We start from the raw sequence: 18534 nt of genomic DNA, 5'->3' as shown, positions 1-18534 counted from the left end.
CCGTGTTTCTGCCATTTTACATTTATGTATATGAACAATCCATTTGATTCCGTCCTAGGTGGGAGTAGACTTCAATCTACAATAATTAATTAATAGTACAAACCAATTGATTAGTGAATTAGTTAAGTAATAAACTAAAGAGTGTAATTATTCAAGGTTGAGCCCTAGCTAGTGCCCGATTTTTCTTTTAATAAAACCCTAACCAAAGAATTAATTTAAAAGACCAATAGACGAAAGCAAGTACCATCATCAAATATAATCATCATTCATAGTTATCAAAGTTTTTGTAAAGATAATTGAAAAATAAGAGAGGGAATCCCAAAGCTATCATCATCCACATTTACTCTACCATACTTTAAATTCATTATGTCTCCTTTCTATATATTCTTACCTGTTGTAAAAGTTAATTTTACGAATTATACTTTATGGCGCCATGTTGTAAATCAGATACGTAAAATACGTCAAAAGAGTTCGTAACATACATGTAAAACTACCATTTCTTCGAATAATACCACATATAATGAGGGTTGATATAGCTAAAAAGGGTAACGAGAACCTGAAAACAAATATGTTATTTGTATTTAATATCTTCAACATATGTATATATGTATATATATATATATATATATCTTAAACTATTTGACTTACAAAATGGCGCCATAAAGTATATTGCGTTGTTATTTACAGAAACTGTGTATCAAAACTAAATGAATTTATTACCATATAGTACTAAAATTGATTTTGACATAAATATACTGTCGGATTTTCATCTGCAATTATTAGGGTTTTAGTTTAAATAATTCTAAGGGTTATGAAGAGTAAAAAATAGTAGTAGTGTTTTAGTTTGACAATTCAAGAATTACGAGGTTTAAATGTTAGTAATATATAAAATCGAGGTGCTAGTTAATATTTTGTTTGCTAAAATGTTTATGTTTTCAAATGGGATTTTCAGATAAAATGAGAACATAACATTTTAGCGAAAACACAATTCAGCTTTTGGCCAATCGTGTTACGTAGTCATTAACTGTATTGAGATTTGCCATCTGATTATAAAAAAGAAAGAGAATAACTTTGGTAAAATATTAATAATTAACTATGAATAATTATAGTAAAATGTATTTCCGGCAAAAGTAGCAGAGGAAGAATGATTACGTGAATGATGTGGGACCCAACGTTTTGAAATAGAGAGAGTATTTTTTTCTAATTTTATTTTTTGACCAAATGGGGTTTTTAAGAGGAGTGTGGGGCCCATCACCTTCGCGTCGACCTCTCCATTGTCTTTATGGAATGAATGATAAAAGAGGACACCTCACGTGGACTCTGCAGCCACAACGACTCTCTCCAACCATATCTTCATTTTTATTATTTATTAGAAGAATTTTTTAAAAACCTTTTTCTTATATTTTTATATATATGTATATAAATTAAAGACGACGATGTACAGTTTCATCTCATTTATTAACGCAACGTTCAGATTTTTTTCCTTTTTTAACTAGTCGTGAAAAATCATTTTCATTGTACGGTGAATATTTTAGTCCATTTTTACGGTGGCCTTTACTAGTTTGAAGTATTACATAAAGAAAAGAAACGATGAAAGAAGACTAGAAGAGAATAAATATTGTTTTTGCCGTCTATTAATTAATGTCTAAAACGATGATCCAATAAAAACACAATCTATGTAGTGACAGTGGTTTTGTATTGCTTATTGTTCATCTCCTAGCATCTCCAATAAGGGGATGAGGAAGGGTTCTTCATCAATAAAATAAATAAAAAAATTTAAAAATTAAGAGAGAAATTATAGGAGAAGCTCTTAAATCTCTTATATAAGAGATTCATAAAAGAAAGTCTCTACCCCTATCAATTTTTAATTGGCTTATCTGTTTAATAATAGTTAAAATTAAATCAAATAACTAAATTATATTAAAATAATAATATTTTAATTTTAAAAACCTTTTTTTGTAGAGCTTAGTGATGGAGATGGTCTAAGAATAACAAATTCATTTTGGAAAAAAACAAAATTATGGTGTCAAATCTAAGAAGGATTTAGTAGACATTAAGTTAACGGGTTGATTGGCACATATATAGCTGGACTTAACGTTGAAAGTTTCAAATTTACGGTTAGATGATCAAAACATATTTGCCAATTGCATCAATCCATTTTGCGTTGATTATATCATACTTTTATTTTCTTCAACTAATAAATGATACTCCCATTGTTGACGTTTCTCTGAGTATTTTTATTATTATTATTGAGCGAGAGATGAAGCATATCTAAAGAAGAAAGGGAGAAATGAACAGTTTTTTGTTTGGAAAATAAAAAGAAAGAGAAAATGCAATGAGAGTTTTAATATTATTTTCTTTGCGTTCTTTATTTATTGATAAAAATGTTTTGTAAAGCTCACCAGTCACCAGTATAATTCTCACTCATGATCTTCGTTTTCTTTAAGCTTTTCTTCCCATTCCGTATCTCTCTCTTATCCTCTCGTTCTCACTCAATAGCATCTTTTCTATATTTTTCTTCCTCTTGTCAACAAAGAAAAATCACATATAAATAAAACCAAAACCCTAATTTCATAAATATAAAAATAGTTCCCCACTTATATATGCAAAAACCAGCATCTACTGTCCTAAATGTCATAATGGACGGTGGAGACAGCGTCGGAGGAGGTGGAGGAGACGATCACCACCGTCACCTTCACCACCATCACCGCCCTACTTTCCCTTTTCAACTCCTCGGAAAACGAGACCCCGACGATCAACAACAACAACAACCTTCCCCCTCCTCCTCCTCTCTCTTCTCCCTTCATCAACACCAACAACTATCTCAATCGCAATCGCAACAACCGCAACCGCAGCAAAAGACGACGCAACCAACGCAGAAAGAGTTACAAACAACAACGCAAGAGGATCAATCTGCGGTTGCAGCCGCAGCTAAAAAGCCGCCGTTGAAACGAGCGTCCACGAAAGATAGACACACGAAAGTAGACGGAAGAGGGAGGAGGATAAGGATGCCTGCGTTATGCGCAGCTAGGGTTTTTCAGCTTACGAGAGAGCTTGGCCATAAATCCGACGGAGAAACCATCGAGTGGCTTCTCCAACAAGCAGAGCCTTCCGTTATCGCCGCCACCGGAACAGGAACAATTCCGGCGAATTTCACTTCTCTAAACATCTCTCTACGTTCTTCAGGCTCCTCCATGTCTCTCCCTTCTCATTTCCGTAACGCAGCTTCCACTTTTAGCCCTAACAACATCTTCTCTCCCTCTTCTTTACTTCAACAACAGCAACAAAGAAGTGGGTTTCATCATCATCACCAGCAACATCTACAAGGACGTGCAACGACGTCGTCTCTGTTCCCTGGAATCGATAACTTCACACCAACGACGTCGTTTTTGAACTTTCATAGTCAGACCAAACAAGAAGGAGATCAAGATTCGGAAGAGTTAAACTCAGAGAAGAAAAGAAGACTCCAAACGACGTCGGATTTGCATCAACAACACCAACATGATCAAATCAGTGGCTTAGGCTATACTCTTCAATCTAGCAACAGTGGATCTACAACCGCTACAACCGCGCAAATTCCAGGAAATTTCTGGATGGTTGCGGCTGCGGCTGCGGCTGGTGGTGGTGGTGGTAATAACAACCAAACAGGAGGAGGTTCTGTTGGTAGCGGTGGAGGAGGCGGCGGTGGAGAGCCTGTTTGGACGTTTCCTTCGATTAATACAGCGGCTGCTGCGTTATACAGAAGTAGCGTTTCGGGCGTTCAAGGCGGTGCGGTTTCGAGCGGTTTACATTTCATGAATTTCGCAGCGCCAATGGCGTTTCTTACTGGACAACAGCTAGCAACGAGTAGTAATCATGAGATCAATGAAGATAATAATGAAGGAGGGAGAAGTGACGGTGGTGATCATCATAACACACAGAGACATCATCATCATCATCATCATCAACAGCAAGAACAACAGCATAATATTCTCTCCGGTTTAAATCAGTACGGACGGCAAGTTTCCGGCGAATCTCAGGCTAGTGATTCACTTGGAGGCGGTGAGGAGGATCCGCAAGATTAGTGACTCGAACAATTTAATCGTGGTGGATTCGCCGCCGGCGGCGACTATGTAATACTTTTGTTTCGCCGTGAATTTTTTTTTTATTTTCTGTAGTAAATTTTTTTTTGCTAAGTAAAAAACAAAAATACGTGAGAACGTGAGATTTTTTTAATTTTAATTTTTTTTTTTTTTACTTTTTGATTTTAAATTTGAGTTTTTCTTGTGAGTGAGTGATTAAATAGTACACGAGATTTTTTCTGTCAGGTTTTTTGGATTTTGAGGAGAATATGACACTTTTTTATCATTATTATTTTTTAATGGTTTTTTATTTGTTTCTGTTAGTGTCACTGTCTCGATTCTCAATCATCTTGGTTTTCTTTATACCTTATGAAAACTAATTAAATTATGCATTAAGAAAAAAAAATTAAGTGTTCCCCAAACATTAATATGTACATCAGACTATCAAAGTATGACATGTTTCTTCAATCTTTGTGTTTTTAGCAACTTCACATTTTTAAATGTGAAACAAATATGTCATGATTTGAGAAATTAAATATATCGAGGAGCGAGATGGGCCTCTTTCTTGTCTTGGCCCACCAATCTCTTTCTCACTAGGCCCTTAAAGTGGTTGTTTCGAAGCGAATAGGAAACACCAAAGTGTCTCGTTTGTTTTACATGGTTGAACAAAAACGATACAGAAAACATAGAAAATTCTCCATTCATCTTATTCTCATATGATAGGAAATATAATAAATGTATTTTTTTTAGTATATGCTTCGTTTTATATTTATTTCTTTGTCGTTTGTCCCCACTGAAAAATCGATCTGATTTTTGTGTATGATGTTCAATTTCAAGGCTAATTTAGCACTCTGATCTAGTTTGAAAGACTTATCAAATATGGTCTACAATTTTCTTTCGTTTTGTTTTTAGCAAACGTTACAACTTACAAGGTACAAATAAAAGATTGATTGTTTCAGTCTATTCTTTTTGTGTTTGCTTACCTCTAAAACGTAACATGTATGAAAGTATGAAACAAACATTTTACTTTTCTCTAATCGAGCAATATTTTTTAATTGTAAAATGAGTATATTATAGTTAGAACGCAATTTACTCTAGAAGATAAACCTATACGCATGGATCTTCTAAAGAGGGAGACAAAATTAAAATAAGTATTATTGCACAGTTTCAGACTATATAATATATCATTGAATGTAATAATAAGTAGAGAGAGAAAGAGATTGATTGTGGTGGTGACATGAGGACTGTAGTGTTGTAAGAGGTATGGGACCCAAAACGTTATCAGGTGCAGTGATTGTCGTGTGGACCCGACTCCATCTGATTATCTCTCCGTAACCAACGTTCATTTTATTTTAATTTTTTTTTTGGTCACTGACACAAATTCTTTCTCTTTTTAATTTATACAGTGGAAAGCCGACCAAAAAAAATTATTTATACAGTGGAAACTTCACATTGTCTATATTTATAAATTCTCGCATTGTAATTTCACGTTTTTATATAATTTTTTTTTATAACAAGGGTAAATTTCACGTTTTATATTCGTCAATTGATTAATGGATATCATTCTAGTTATTAGACAGTTTAGTCAGCTACGCAATTTGATAGTTAGTTACGTTCAAAAGTTTTTTTTCTCATATAAAAAGTATTTTTACTTATCTTTCTGTTTAGTTTTCCACAATTTTTATGTGTGTATATAGTATGGTAGTTTCTTAGAAATATTTATGGGATTTAACTATATAGAGTTATGTTATTCAAAAAAAAAAATCATAAATGTTAAAATAACTGTTAAAGCACATTATTAATTTCCGAACCATTTTTGATAAATTTCTGACAACTTATATCTACAAACCAATTAAATTCAACACAACTAGTCAACTAGTTATAAGCATAGCTAACTCTGAATTTCATATTTTTTGCATGGGCTGCAAGCTAGAGAGCAAAAAATGGATTGTTTTACATTTTTTTTTCAAAAATAGGCTGCTTTGTTTTAGAAAATTTTCACGTAAAAATATGGGCTGCAAGCATGAACTTACTTTGCTTGGGCTCAAGGCCGGCTCTGATTATAAGAACAGAGATTCAAACAAGTAAAAATCGTATTGTTGGGGTAAGTTCTAGAGCACATGGGTATAGAGAATCGAATGCTATCGTACGGAAAACGTGAAAAATTGGTCCCCCGTAGTAAAAATTACATTAAAGTTAGCAATGTACGATTAATAGTGTCAACCTTCAACTAGTCACGGGGTTGTTTTTTATAAATATCAAAATCTCATACATGTGTTTTGATTATTATTATTATTATTTTTTTATAAATATACACATTTGAAGTATATATATAAATGCTTTAACTGTTGAATATTATTATTTTTTTGTTTTTGACATATGACTTAATAATAAATTCAGACCTTGATCCGTGAAGTTTTAATCTTAAAAATGAGTGTTATTTATTTTTTTACATGTGATGTTAGGCCTGGGCTTTTTACCCGAATCCGAAAACCCGAACCGATATGATCCGATAAAAAGCACTTCGGTTTACATTTGGTTTTGTGGATATAACCGATCGGGTTTGTTTTTTTAGAATTTTCGGTTATTGAGTCGGTTCGGATAAAACCCGATATCCGAAAACATATCCGAATCCGATCTTCTTCCCATATCTCATTTTCACTTCGAGATTCTGAGATTCATTTTTTCCCAAATTCTGTTCAAAACATCCTAAATTCACTCGATTCTCGAAGCGTCAATATCGATTCAACCTTATCGTATTCCCCTTCTTAAGCGATTTAATCAAGCCGCAAAACTGGAAGCCCTAAAAACCATACTCAATCCACTCGCCTCTTCTCTGCAAAATGATAATCCTCCTTCTGAAAATTCAGGCATTCACTCGCATTCTCAGGTATGTATTTCGTTTAATTTCGTTTCTATTTTCGATTTAGTTAACAGACTCGATTATAGTAAGCAGACATCATTTCTTCACTTCATGTCTTCATCTGATTTCGTTTTCTTATTGCTGTTTTCAAATTTTTATTTGGCAGATGGATTCTTCTGCATTTCCGGATGACACAAATACACACAAAGGCGCAGAAACGGTGGCTGCTGATGCCGACGACGCCACTGCACAACCTGGAAAAAGAAAAGCCAAAAACAATCCACGGGGAAGTGAAGCATCATCTAAACCCAAGAAGCAGCTTTGCACAAGATCATTCGTATGGGATCACTACACAAGGCTTGAGAATGACCATGATCGCTGCAAATGTCACTACTGTGGAAGGGAATTTAGCTGCCCATCGGTTAATGGTACAACCAATTTGAAGAACCATCTGGAAAAGTGTAAGCAGTTCACGGTGTGGCAGGAAGTGCAAAAAAACCAGGCTGTTTTGCAACGAGAGGGCAGAGAAGGTACTGTTAAGTTTGGTAAAGTTTCTGAAGATGTTTTTCATGAGGCTACTAATGAACTACTTGTTTTGGGAGAGCTGCCTCTATCATTTGTTGAGAGTCTAGCGTGGAGACATTTCTGCCAAAAGGTGAAGCTTCACAATCCTCAATCAAGACGGACAACAACAAAGGATTTAGTTGCAATGTATGTGAGGAAGAAAGAAGAAATGAAGAAGATGATTGGCAATAGAAGGGTCTCTCTAACCACTGATATCTGGGTTGCTCCAAACACAGGTAACAGCTACATGGTCGTAACTGCTCATTTCATTGATGCAAATTGGTGTTTGCGAAAGCTTATAATCGGGTTTAAGTATGTCTCGGATCACAAAGGGAAGACTATAGCAACATGTCTTCTCGATTGCTTGGCTGAGTGGAATATAAAGAAGATCTTTACCATCACAGTGGATAATGCTACGGCTAACAACTCAGGTCTCAGGGAGTTCAAGGACGAATTCAAAAAGGTGGGAGAAAATGCTTTGGTTTTAGGTGGTGAGTTCATGCACATGAGGTGTGCAGCTCATATCATCAATTTAGTTGCACAAGATGGTATGCAAGCCGTGGATGAGAATATTTCTGCTATTCGTAATGGTGTGGCCTATGTGAGAAGCTCTTCTGCTCGATTACAGTCTTTTGAGCTGAAAGTTGACAGTGGTAAGATGAGCAGAGGTAGCTTGAGTTTAGATGTTAAAACTCGTTGGAACAACACATATCTGATGTTAACAAGAGCTATGAAGTTTAGGGTGGCAGTCGATAAGATGCAGCTTGAAGATAAGTTGTACGTTGATCACTTTGCTGAGAATGAAGACGGACAAAAAAGGGTTGGCCCTCCGTGTGACACTGATTGGGATGCGGTTTCCAGGTTGGTAAAGTTTCTCAAAATTTTTTATGAATCTACACTGGTGGTTTCTGCTTCTAATCGGGTTAATGCATGCTATTGGTATAATGAGATTTGTACTATTGAGAAGAATCTCATTAACTCGTGTAAGGAGTCGGATTCTACTTTGCAAACGAAGGCAGTTGCAATGAGGCAAAAGTTTGACAAGTATTGGGCAGGTCTGAAGAAAATTAACCGGCTGTTGATTATTGCTAGTGTGCTTGATCCTAGGAAAAAAATGCATTTTGCTGTGATGTGTTTTGAGATGGTCTACGGAAAGGGTAGTGCAGAAAGCATTAAGCTTCAAAAATCAGTCACAAAAGTGTTAGAGAATCTTTTTAAGGAGTATACTTCTGTTTTAAGCAAACCCGAGACTAGTTCTACTGGTGCGTCTCAGTCTCATTCAGCTGGCCCATCATCTCAGAGTGATCAAGATCAGTTTGAGGTGGATTTAGATGAAGAAACTTGTAGTGGTGGGTATGAAAGAATCGACAATCTTTACAGAGAAATGGTTAATGAAAATGGGATTCAGGATGCTAGTGATGAGCTTGAGCTTTATTTGAAAGAGAAGGTTGAGAATCCTATGGTTATGAAGGGAACAGAGTGGAGTGTGTTAGGCTGGTGGCATCGCAATGCTGTGAAGTATCCTATTCTGTCTGAGATAGCTAGAGACGTGCTAGCAATGCAGGTGACATCTGTTGCATCTGAATCCGCTTTTAGCACAAGTGGTCGTATTCTTGATCCATATAAAAGTTGTCTTACACATTATATGATTGAGGTGCTTATGTGCACAGAGCAGTGGCTTAAATGCTCTATACATTTAACTGAAAAGGGTTCAGTTACAACTACTAAGCAACTGATGGCAGAGATCGAAATACAAGATGAAATCAAAAAGGTAAATGACTAAATATAGTGGGTTTTGTACTTGACAACTTGTTATTCAATATTCACTAATCAGTAATCACTAATCACTATATGTTTTCGTGTTTGTTGTAGAGTTTCATAACAAATAGTGGAAAGTGGAAACAACTCTTGGAGTTAGAGGATTTTGATGTCTTCTACGGTAAAAGGTATCACTTATCAGTTCTCATTTCTCAATTCTTATGAGAATATGAGTTATGACTTACAAAATGCATCGTTTAAGTTTCAGACTACAAGGTTCTTCTTCATCAAGCTGCAAAATGTGGATGCTTATGTTCTTCGGTTCTTTCTCTTCGGCGAATGCTTTTGGTTCCGTTCTCTTATGCTACTTTATCTCTATCTTATTTTCATTTTAGAAATCTGAACTTTGGTTGATTGGTTGTTTGCTTATGCAACTTTCTATCTTTTTATTTAGAGTTTGGAATAATGGATTTGTCATTTGTGTTTGGAACTTTGGATTTTGGAATTTGGATGTTGAAACTTTGAAGTTTGAAGTTTGAACTTACATATGTGCTTTCATTTGTCATTTTTTTTCTCTTTTTGGTTAAAGTTTTTGCTGTTGTACTTGGTTTTTTTTGTATCTTTCGGGTTAAAATGGTTATGAACGGATAATTTGGTTTCAAATAACCGATAATTTTCGGGGTTAATCGGTTTTTTTGGTTAAATTCGGATAACCGTTAATTTTCGGTTGAAAATCGGATTCAAAATCAAGCATCCATACCGATCCGAAACCGGCAAAATCCGAACCGAAAAAATCCGAAATTATATCGGTTTTCATATGGGTGCTAAAATTCAATTACCGAAATAACCGATAACCGAAAAATCCAACCGAACCCGAACCGAAAAACCGAACGCCCAGCCTATGTGATGTCATGAATCCCAGATTTGAGCCGTGAGGATTCCTAAAATAAAGAGCTGAGGACACAACATGAATATTTGGCTACAGTAAAAAACAAAAAGAAAAATTGGAAAGTCGATTCCCAGTAACTATATATAATCGGGTTCGTGACTGGATTAACTACACTTGTAGTAGCAAATTTGATCAATATAGATCGCATTCTATATACTAAAAACTTGTATTAGTTGATATTGATATAGTGAAACATAAACCACTTGGATATTCGTTGTATAGGACCCAAAACTTCCCATACAAAATATCACAAGACAGACTAAAATGCATTTATCAATAAAAATCATATAGAAAAAAAAATTATCTATACATTTTCTATGAACTCCTAAACATAGACAATCTACTACAAAATTATATTATAACAAACTAATTAAGAAGTACGTAAATTACAAACTTCTAAAACGTTTCCTGATAAAAGTCTGAATACAAAACTTCTATGAAAATTTTTAAAATTAGCAACGCTAGCTTCAAAGAGATTTTTTTATTTGCTTCTATAGATCATCGGAAGACATAGTAACGAAAAAAGAAGAAAAAAAAGAAAGAATGATCAACATTTGCTGGCAAGATCTACTTTCTTCAACTTGTTCATCTAGACTATCGTGGGGAGTTTTTGGCAAAGTCATGACCGAGAATTCCAAGCTTTGCGCATTTTCTGAGAAAGATACAAAGTTGCATTGATAGCTCCAGCAGCCAAGAAACCCGACACAGCTTGTCTTGCGCTTGAGACCATTACCCTTCGCTTCATTACCTTCTCCATACATTTCGCTGCTTCTTCTCTTGAGCCTATACAAACTTCTCCCAATACTCTACCTATACATATATATACCAGTTCAACCATCCCTCAGTTTCCTTTTATAGGATCCTCATATAACTTGAGAGAGAAAGAGAACGAGAGAGATCAGAGTTGATACCGGTCTCACTCAAGATTTTCTTCTCCCCAAGTAACTTCCCCATTTGGCTTCTTACTGAAGCGGGAAGAGAAGAGACCAGAGAGCGTGATGCTGAGAGGCTAGAGTCCTGTCCCCACAAGTTGGTTAAGGATCAATATCAGAACAATGACTCAAAGAATCTCAAGATTCAGCCAATATATATATATATATCCATGGAGCTATATAAACAGTGTCTACCTGAACTAATTTAGCTTGACTAGCTTCAGTAGATGAGGATCTCAGCAAGTTTTTGGTTTCACACTCTTCAAGAAAGGGCTTATACATTGACTGGAAAAGATCAAATTGTCCCTTTACAATCTTGTTCACCTAAAAGGCATAGGAGTCGAACTTATGGATCAGAAATCTTTTCATCCCCAAAAAGTAAGTAATTTACATGTTCTGATAATAATTTTCGCTATGTGATGTACTCAAGAACAGGACAGGGTTCTCTCACCTTATTAGTGTCCTCTGCAAACAACATGCGCAAGTCACCCATGTAAGAAAGGCTGCATATTTTGGCGTATAGATCTTCCTGCGTAAGAGTTCTGTGAGATATATAGTGTACAGTCTCATAAAACTTCAAAATTTATAAGCATTGAACAAAAACCTAACCTCGGTGAATTTTGATGGCAAGAGAAGAAGGGCTGCAGCTACTGCGGCTTTCTTATTAACGGAATTCACATCTTCTATGTCCAGATTATCAACAAGTAAATGAACCTGCAACCAAAGGTAAAACATCTCATGATCCACGGCTATCAGTAAGAAGACCAAGCAACTGACGTACCGGTTTTTGTAAACGGCCACTCAAGTAGAATCTGTCCCAGTCCAGTATGTCCTGTACTAGTTCATGCATCCGAACAACCCCATACTTTAGCTTCTGCAAAGAGCTTCACAGAGAAAGTAAATCATGCAAGAAAAATGGCTTAAAATTACATAAAATATGAACAACCTGAGCATAATGTAAACATATGAGATATAGAAATACAAGCGTGGATTACCAAAACTGGATTGTTCATTATGTTTTGAAAATCCTACAGATTCTTGGGATAGCTCTTACCCTGTCGTTCCAATTGACAAATGGATTGAAGTGAACTCCAACTCCTACTTTATCTGCAACATTCGTAATCTGTTCTAGGAAAGAGAAAGTGTGTGTTTAGTGTTTAAGCTGTATAAGCAATGCAAGAGTATGTGATATAGAGAGAAATATACCAGCCTGGCTCCACCAAGGTGAACCATCCATGAAGCATAGTGATCTGAATTCATTTTCAGATTCTTGATTCACATAATGACAACAATTAGGATCCATGGGATTACATAGCTTCTAATCCAACGATTTATAATAAAAGTTTTGTCAGCTCTCTTCAGAGACTCACCTCAGAGTGCCATTGCATGGGATCAGAGACTCCAAGGATATAGTCCACCATTTTAGACTGCAAGAGCAAAGGTCGCATCAGAAACAGGAAAGCTTATCACACAGAGTTCCAAGAGAAGATAAATACCTTATCTTGGTTATTTGGGTGCAACGTCGAACCATAAACACAACAGAAATCCACAGGGGGAAGAACATTTAAGAAGTTTGCAAGCTCATCTCTTTGAGTAGTTTCCATTCCGACAGAGGAAGCTTGTAATAAAATGAAATGCGTCTACTTTCTGTTTCGCCGCGAACTTACTGGCTCAGGACAGCAAGAACCATCACATGATCATCATCATTGCTGAACAGAATTAAAACGAAGAAAAAAACTCAGACTTTGACTAATGCCAATCTTCTTCTACCATTAGTTCTAGAGATGTAGGTGCAATAAACAATCGATTACATATGAAATTATAACGATCATAGCATAAAATCACATATTAATCAGAATCTTCTGAACCTAATTTTGTTAGTGCTTATGATTGCTTCCCAAAATCCATCAAAAACATGAACCTCCAAATACAGTTGCGATTATGCATAATCAATTCACAGATTTTTTCAAAAAGTTAATTAGTTCTTAGAGGCAAATGATCGAACAAGTGGTGTACACAGTCAAATATAATAGAAAAAAAAATCACATCAAAAGCAGAGGGTCTCGATTCTAAATATCGAGATATAGAGAAGTAGCTTGTAAACTAACATTACCAGTTACGACTTATCACTGAGCTCGAATTCGTGTTCTTTGATATGCTCAGAAGAAGAAGAAAAAAAACGACGGCTCCGGCGGCGAAGTACAAAGCGGCAGCGATTCTGATAAATTCGATGTCGAGGAAGCTAAGTAAGAAGAAATCGATTTTGCCAGAATTTTAGGGTTCAGTTTCGTCAGATTCGAATTGGGTAGTGATAAGAAAAACGACTTCGTTTTAGGTAAATATGTCACGTGACATCGTAGTAAATACACTGTATTACTCCTGACGGAGCACTATTTACTATCTCGGTGTACTAGTAAAAAAAATTATTACAACATCGCCCTCGGAATTTTGTTTTCAAAAGCTGGACAAAAGTCACAAAACACATTCAAAACAAAAATGAATTTCAATTTTATTTTATTAAGTTTTCTGGACTTTTAAAACCAATCGGTAATAAATGAATTCCATTAGTTAGATATGATTTTTTTTTTAAAACGATATTCTATTAGTTAGATATATATATATATATTTAAATTTTTTATTATATATATACATATTTTTTAATTTTTGATTTTTTTTTTTGAAACGACTATCCATTAATTTTTAAATAGATTCTATTTTTTGTTTCTTTTAACATTTTTGTTAAATTTTTTTTCCTAAATTTCGGAAATATAAAAAATGGTAAACACTAACCTATATATCATAGTTATCAAAAACACTAACCTAGATCTAATTTTTTAAAAATGATCAATGAGCTTTATATACCATTCTATTAGAGATATAGATTCTATTTTTTGTTTTAAAAAAAAGGTTTATGTTAAAAATTTTCTAAATTTTAGTTTTATATAATTTTAAAAATGGTTTGATTGATTACGAAATTAAACATTAAACCATAATAATTTAAACTGATTTATTTTAAGTTTTTTTTTTTACACATTATTACATATTAACCAATTAAAAAATGATATGTAATTGCAAATTGGGGTTAATTGATCATTTTACTGCCGAAACTCTCTCTGAAGTTGATAGTAAACAAAAATCTGTTAAATTCGTTATGAGCACGACACATAAGCAAATCACTATACAAATGAATATATAGATAGATAGATATCTAAAATATAAATATAAATATAAATTTTTAAATGGTAAGGATATATATGGACCATAAAATAAATAAATAAATCAACAAGAGTTTGTGGGAGGCACACGCCAGCCGCGGCGGAAGACGGACGTCATCAACTCTAGACGGACCATTTTCATGCCTTCGTAATCCATCAGGTGGACCCCCACACGCCTCTCCGTTAAAACTTAAAAGTCAAAAACCGGCCATAAATGTTTTTTTTTTGGAACGAATTCTAATTTTCTGTGTACTTACAGTTTTTTATTCTAAAGATTTTTATACAATCGGTAGAAATTTCATAAATGGTTAGAAAAGGTACACTCGACGACAAAAAAAGGGTTAAAAATGGTACACTCAACTTTACCTGAATAATCAAAATCACTCCACTCGATTATTATTATTATTATTTTTTTTAATGTAAGATTAGAATGACGTGTAAATAATCGATGAGCTTAGTGGCACGCAACGTAATAGAAGACGACGAAAGTGGAAAAGCGAAAGGCGCATGTCGAGCTCACGTGTCCCATTTACACGCACCACTTCCTCTATGCTCTCCACGCGCCTCCACACGCCCTCCTCTCTTCTTTTCATTTTTATCCTTTTTTTGGTGTTGTTTCCTTCCAATTTCACTCCTCAATTTATCAAATCCCTCTCTGAATCTCTCGTAGCTTTTAGAGAAACAATAACTCTGATCTTCAAACAATTTCCGATAGAAAATATCACCAGTGTTGAAGGAAATATCTTCCCGCCTTGGCCTGAGAGAGGTAGATTTCTCATTTCTCTGACTTGTTTCGATTTAAAGCTTTCGTTTTTGAAGAAGTTAGCCGTATTTTGTTTGTGTAGTAATTCATCACTGTTTTTTTATTTGACAAAGAATATGGTGATAAAGTGAGGATCTAACAGAACCTTTTAAGTTTTTGAGGAATCAAAATCACACGACCAACCATTATGTTTTTTTTTTTTTTTTTAAGTTTTTGTTTTTCTGCTCCCAAAGTTTCTTGGTGGGTTTTGTGTTTTGACATTAGGGGTTAATTGAATTGTCAGTTTCATTCATTATAAGAGTAGAATCATCAATTTGGGTTGTTTTTAAATCAGTCACCTTTCTCTTTAAATTCCAGGTGACTTGACAGAGAATAAAGCAAGAAGATGGGGTCGAAAACTCCTTCCACATCGACTGATGAAGCGAATGCTTCTGTAGATGAAAGGTGAGAATTTTCTGAGATAGAAAATGGGTTTTTTGTCCCTTCGGGGACATCCGATAAAAAAAAAAGAAAATGGGTTTTTTTGTGTGTGTATATTCGTGTATAAAATTGTTCATCTTTGGATCTTTGGCTACAACAGGTCTAGAAAAGGTAAAGTACCCAAAAGGATTAACAAGGCTGTTCGGGAGAGGCTTAAACGCGAGCATTTGAATGAGCTTTTCATCGAATTAGCAGATACACTTGGTAAATTTCACATCTTTGCAATCCAAGTTTGTTTCCATAGATTTGAATGAACAATTACTTGTGTTGGGCTCTAATTGTGCAAATAGAAATGTTAGTGAAATCTGACTGGTCAAATTGTGAATAAGATGGTGTTACTGTTTGTGATATCTCTAACCAGGAAAGTTTTCTTTTTTCTCAGAACTGAATCAGCAGAACAGTGGTAAAGCCTCCATTCTTTGCGAAGCTACTCGATTCTTGAAAGACGTGTTTGGTCAGATTGAGTCCCTTAGAAAGGAGCACACTTCTCTCCTCTCTGAATCTAACTACGTAAGCCCTCTTGTTCTCTTCTTATAGTAACCTTGATTCATTGCTTTAAACAATGATTCTTCAAGATGTTTGTCTCAATAGTTTTAATAGTCTCTGTGATGGAAACTGTGTGTAGGTAACCACAGAGAAGAATGAGCTGAAGGAAGAAACATCAGTGCTTGAGACTGAGATCTCTAGACTACAAAACGAGATAGAAGCAAGAGCGAATCAGTCTAAACCCGACTTGAACACCTCTCCTGCACCTGAGTACCATCATCACTATCAACAACATCCCGAACTCGCATCTCAGTTTCCAGGACTTCCAATTTTCCAAGGCGCCGGCTTTCAACAATCTGCTGCAACTCCTCCTGGTGCCACAGTTCTTGTCCTTCCTTTGCCACCCGATCTACAGACACAAGATACTTCAGACATGACAGGGCGTGTGCAGACACAAGCGCCAATGATGTATAGTAGCTCAAATGTGAGCAAGCCGTGTCCAAGGTATGCTAGCGCAGGTGACTCGTGGCCTTCTCGGCTACTTGGATACAGTGACGGTCCTGGATTCTAGGCCTGTGTTTTACTATAAACCGCCTTTAAAACGTTTAGCGCTTCTCTTTTTTTGTTTGAACCTCAAATCAAACCTTCATTAACTTAAATACTTAAACAAAGAGCTGTTTCTCTTTCTCCACCATTGGATTTAAGTATTTAACCAATGGTTGGATACATGAATCTAAAACAGCTTAGTAAATAACTAATGATCTTCCTTGCCAAGGATTCAATACACATATTTCCTTGTCTACAAATGAACTTAAACACTGGTTTTAAGGCTCCATTTCTTCTTCCTAAGATCTCTATTGTGAGAGACATTATTCTAGATTTCTAGGCCATTGTGTTGGGTCTTTTACCGCCCTAAGATATCCACACAAGACATATAGCCCAACAAAACCGGTATATAATAATTAGTTCCGGTTTGGATTGGTTAAAGCGGGTAAAGAAAATGGTATTTTGGTAAAAGACACAAAAACCAAAAAAAACAGAGTGGGGAGATAGAGAGCAGCATCTTATCTGCTATCGAGTGGGTAAGAAGAATCAGAAAATAAAAAAAAATGGCGAATTCACTCTGCTTCTTCGCTTCTCCTCCTACCTTTTGCCTCCAATCTCCCAGCAAAAACCCTAAAACTACTCGCTTCTTCTTAATTGGTGATAATAAGAACTCGTCTTTGGCTCCGAAGAGAGAAGTGTTGCATCAGACTTCGAAATCCAAAAGTTTTGAGATTCAGGTTAGATTTCTTTTCACAATACTCTGTTCCTTTCTTACCAAGTGTTCTTACTCCAATTCAACATTTCATAACTAAAAATCTCATCTTTTGGAATCTAACAATAGGCCACAAACGGTACTCAGACACCTAAAACGAACAGCATACTTTGTCAAAATTGTGAAGGCAACGGTAAATGCTTATAATCTCTTTAGTTTGTACAACTGAATTTGTAGTAATTTGACAAAGATTTTGTTTTTAAAATGTTTTCAAAGGTTGTGTGGCATGTTCTCAATGCAAAGGAGGTGGTGTGAATTTGATTGATCATTTTAATGGGCAGTTTAAAGCTGGTGCGCTCTGTTGGCTTTGCAGGTTTGCAACATCTTTCCTCTTTTATTGTTGTTCTTCTTCTTCTTCTTCCTTCTCCAAAACACAAAAAACTCATTTCTAGTTTTAATTTCTTGTGGCCAGAGGTAAGAAGGAGGTGTTGTGTGGGGACTGCAATGGAGCTGGTTTCATTGGTGGTTTCTTGAGCACCTTCGATGAGTAATAGAGAAAAGCTTCTCCAAAATGGGATCTTGTGATATTATCACTCAAAAACACTCTTTGTAAACCTCAGAAGTAGTCTTTTTCTCTATAAATGCTCTTCTAAACCAACATGTATTACTTTTTGTTATTTGCACACCATCTTGTATTGTATTGTTGTTTCTTAAATACCTCTCACATTTCTATATTTATGTTATTCTCTTCAATTTATCTTCTTCAAATTGAATTCTTTTTAGATATTTCAACCCAATGGAAGTCGTAGTTGGTGGCTTGAAATAATAATTTATCAATTAGATTTTAGATGGAGAAAACGAAATGGTTTGGGGAAGAATTAGTTTCAAGTTTGACCTTGATATTGGATTACCAGAGCGTTTAGGATCTCCTAGTAAGTAGTAACTAACCCAATGATAAAGTGTATAATTCGAGATGAAATACTTCCACCATTTCTCAACTTGTTTTGGATGCTTTTTTTGGTTTTACTCTTGGATTGTGGTCATACTAGTAATGTTTGGAGTGGTGTATCAATACATATCTGTAGGTATTTACTATTACACCATACCTTGTATGATATATTATTTAACCTACCAATCTTAATGTCTGTTTTTTTTTCTTGATCCATATGTGTCTATCATTCAGATTTTTAGAAGAATTTCATAAG

The 18534-nt window shown here is 35.2% G+C and overlaps 4 protein-coding genes across 5 annotated transcripts; 3 read left to right on the top strand and 1 right to left on the bottom strand.

The window, feature by feature from the left end:
• Nucleotides 1–2380: 2380 nt before the first annotated feature.
• LOC18020939 (transcription factor TCP14) lies at nucleotides 2381–4424 on the top strand. The gene has a single exon (XM_006404295.2). It carries the CDS (start codon nucleotides 2604–2606, stop codon nucleotides 4062–4064), a length of 1461 nt encoding a protein of 486 aa, XP_006404358.1. The 5' UTR covers nucleotides 2381–2603; the 3' UTR covers nucleotides 4065–4424.
• A 6237-nt stretch (nucleotides 4425–10661) lies between these two features.
• Nucleotides 10662–13406, bottom strand: LOC18020938 (phosphatidate cytidylyltransferase, mitochondrial). 2 transcript variants are annotated; one of them, XM_006404294.2, is made up of 11 exons: nucleotides 13241–13406; nucleotides 12624–12836; nucleotides 12498–12554; nucleotides 12334–12396; nucleotides 12182–12250; nucleotides 11909–12001; nucleotides 11737–11841; nucleotides 11579–11656; nucleotides 11323–11451; nucleotides 11107–11212; nucleotides 10662–11005 (listed from the first exon to the last, which is right to left on the bottom strand). In XM_006404294.2, exons 2-11 carry the CDS (start codon nucleotides 12729–12731, stop codon nucleotides 10815–10817), a joined length of 999 nt encoding a protein of 332 aa, XP_006404357.1. In that variant the 5' UTR covers nucleotides 12732–12836; nucleotides 13241–13406; the 3' UTR covers nucleotides 10662–10814. The 2 variants fall into 2 exon arrangements, with proteins under 2 accessions (XP_006404357.1, XP_024013608.1); XM_024157840.1 differs by lacking the exon at nucleotides 13241–13406 and having other exon boundaries at nucleotides 11909–12011; nucleotides 12624–12787.
• A 1523-nt stretch (nucleotides 13407–14929) lies between these two features.
• On the top strand, nucleotides 14930–16803 carry LOC18020937 (transcription factor bHLH47). The gene is made up of 5 exons (XM_006404293.2): nucleotides 14930–15108; nucleotides 15463–15549; nucleotides 15686–15789; nucleotides 15968–16095; nucleotides 16211–16803. The coding sequence occupies exons 2-5, from the start codon at nucleotides 15491–15493 to the stop codon at nucleotides 16640–16642; spliced, it is 723 nt and encodes a 240-aa protein (XP_006404356.1). The 5' UTR covers nucleotides 14930–15108; nucleotides 15463–15490; the 3' UTR covers nucleotides 16643–16803.
• A 263-nt stretch (nucleotides 16804–17066) lies between these two features.
• LOC18020936 lies at nucleotides 17067–18093 on the top strand. The gene is made up of 4 exons (XM_006404292.2): nucleotides 17067–17354; nucleotides 17459–17522; nucleotides 17606–17702; nucleotides 17802–18093. Exons 1-4 carry the CDS (start codon nucleotides 17181–17183, stop codon nucleotides 17878–17880), a joined length of 414 nt encoding a protein of 137 aa, XP_006404355.1. The 5' UTR covers nucleotides 17067–17180; the 3' UTR covers nucleotides 17881–18093.
• The last annotated feature ends 441 nt before the right edge of the window (nucleotides 18094–18534 follow it).

The sequence above is a fragment of the Eutrema salsugineum genome, unplaced genomic scaffold, assembly GCF_000478725.1.
Source record: "Eutrema salsugineum unplaced genomic scaffold, Eutsalg1_0 scaffold_16, whole genome shotgun sequence".
NCBI classification, from domain to species: Eukaryota; Viridiplantae; Streptophyta; class Magnoliopsida; order Brassicales; family Brassicaceae; genus Eutrema; species Eutrema salsugineum.
The sequence above is the reverse complement of the archived record's forward strand: the minus strand, read 5'-3'. Positions and strand labels throughout refer to the sequence as shown.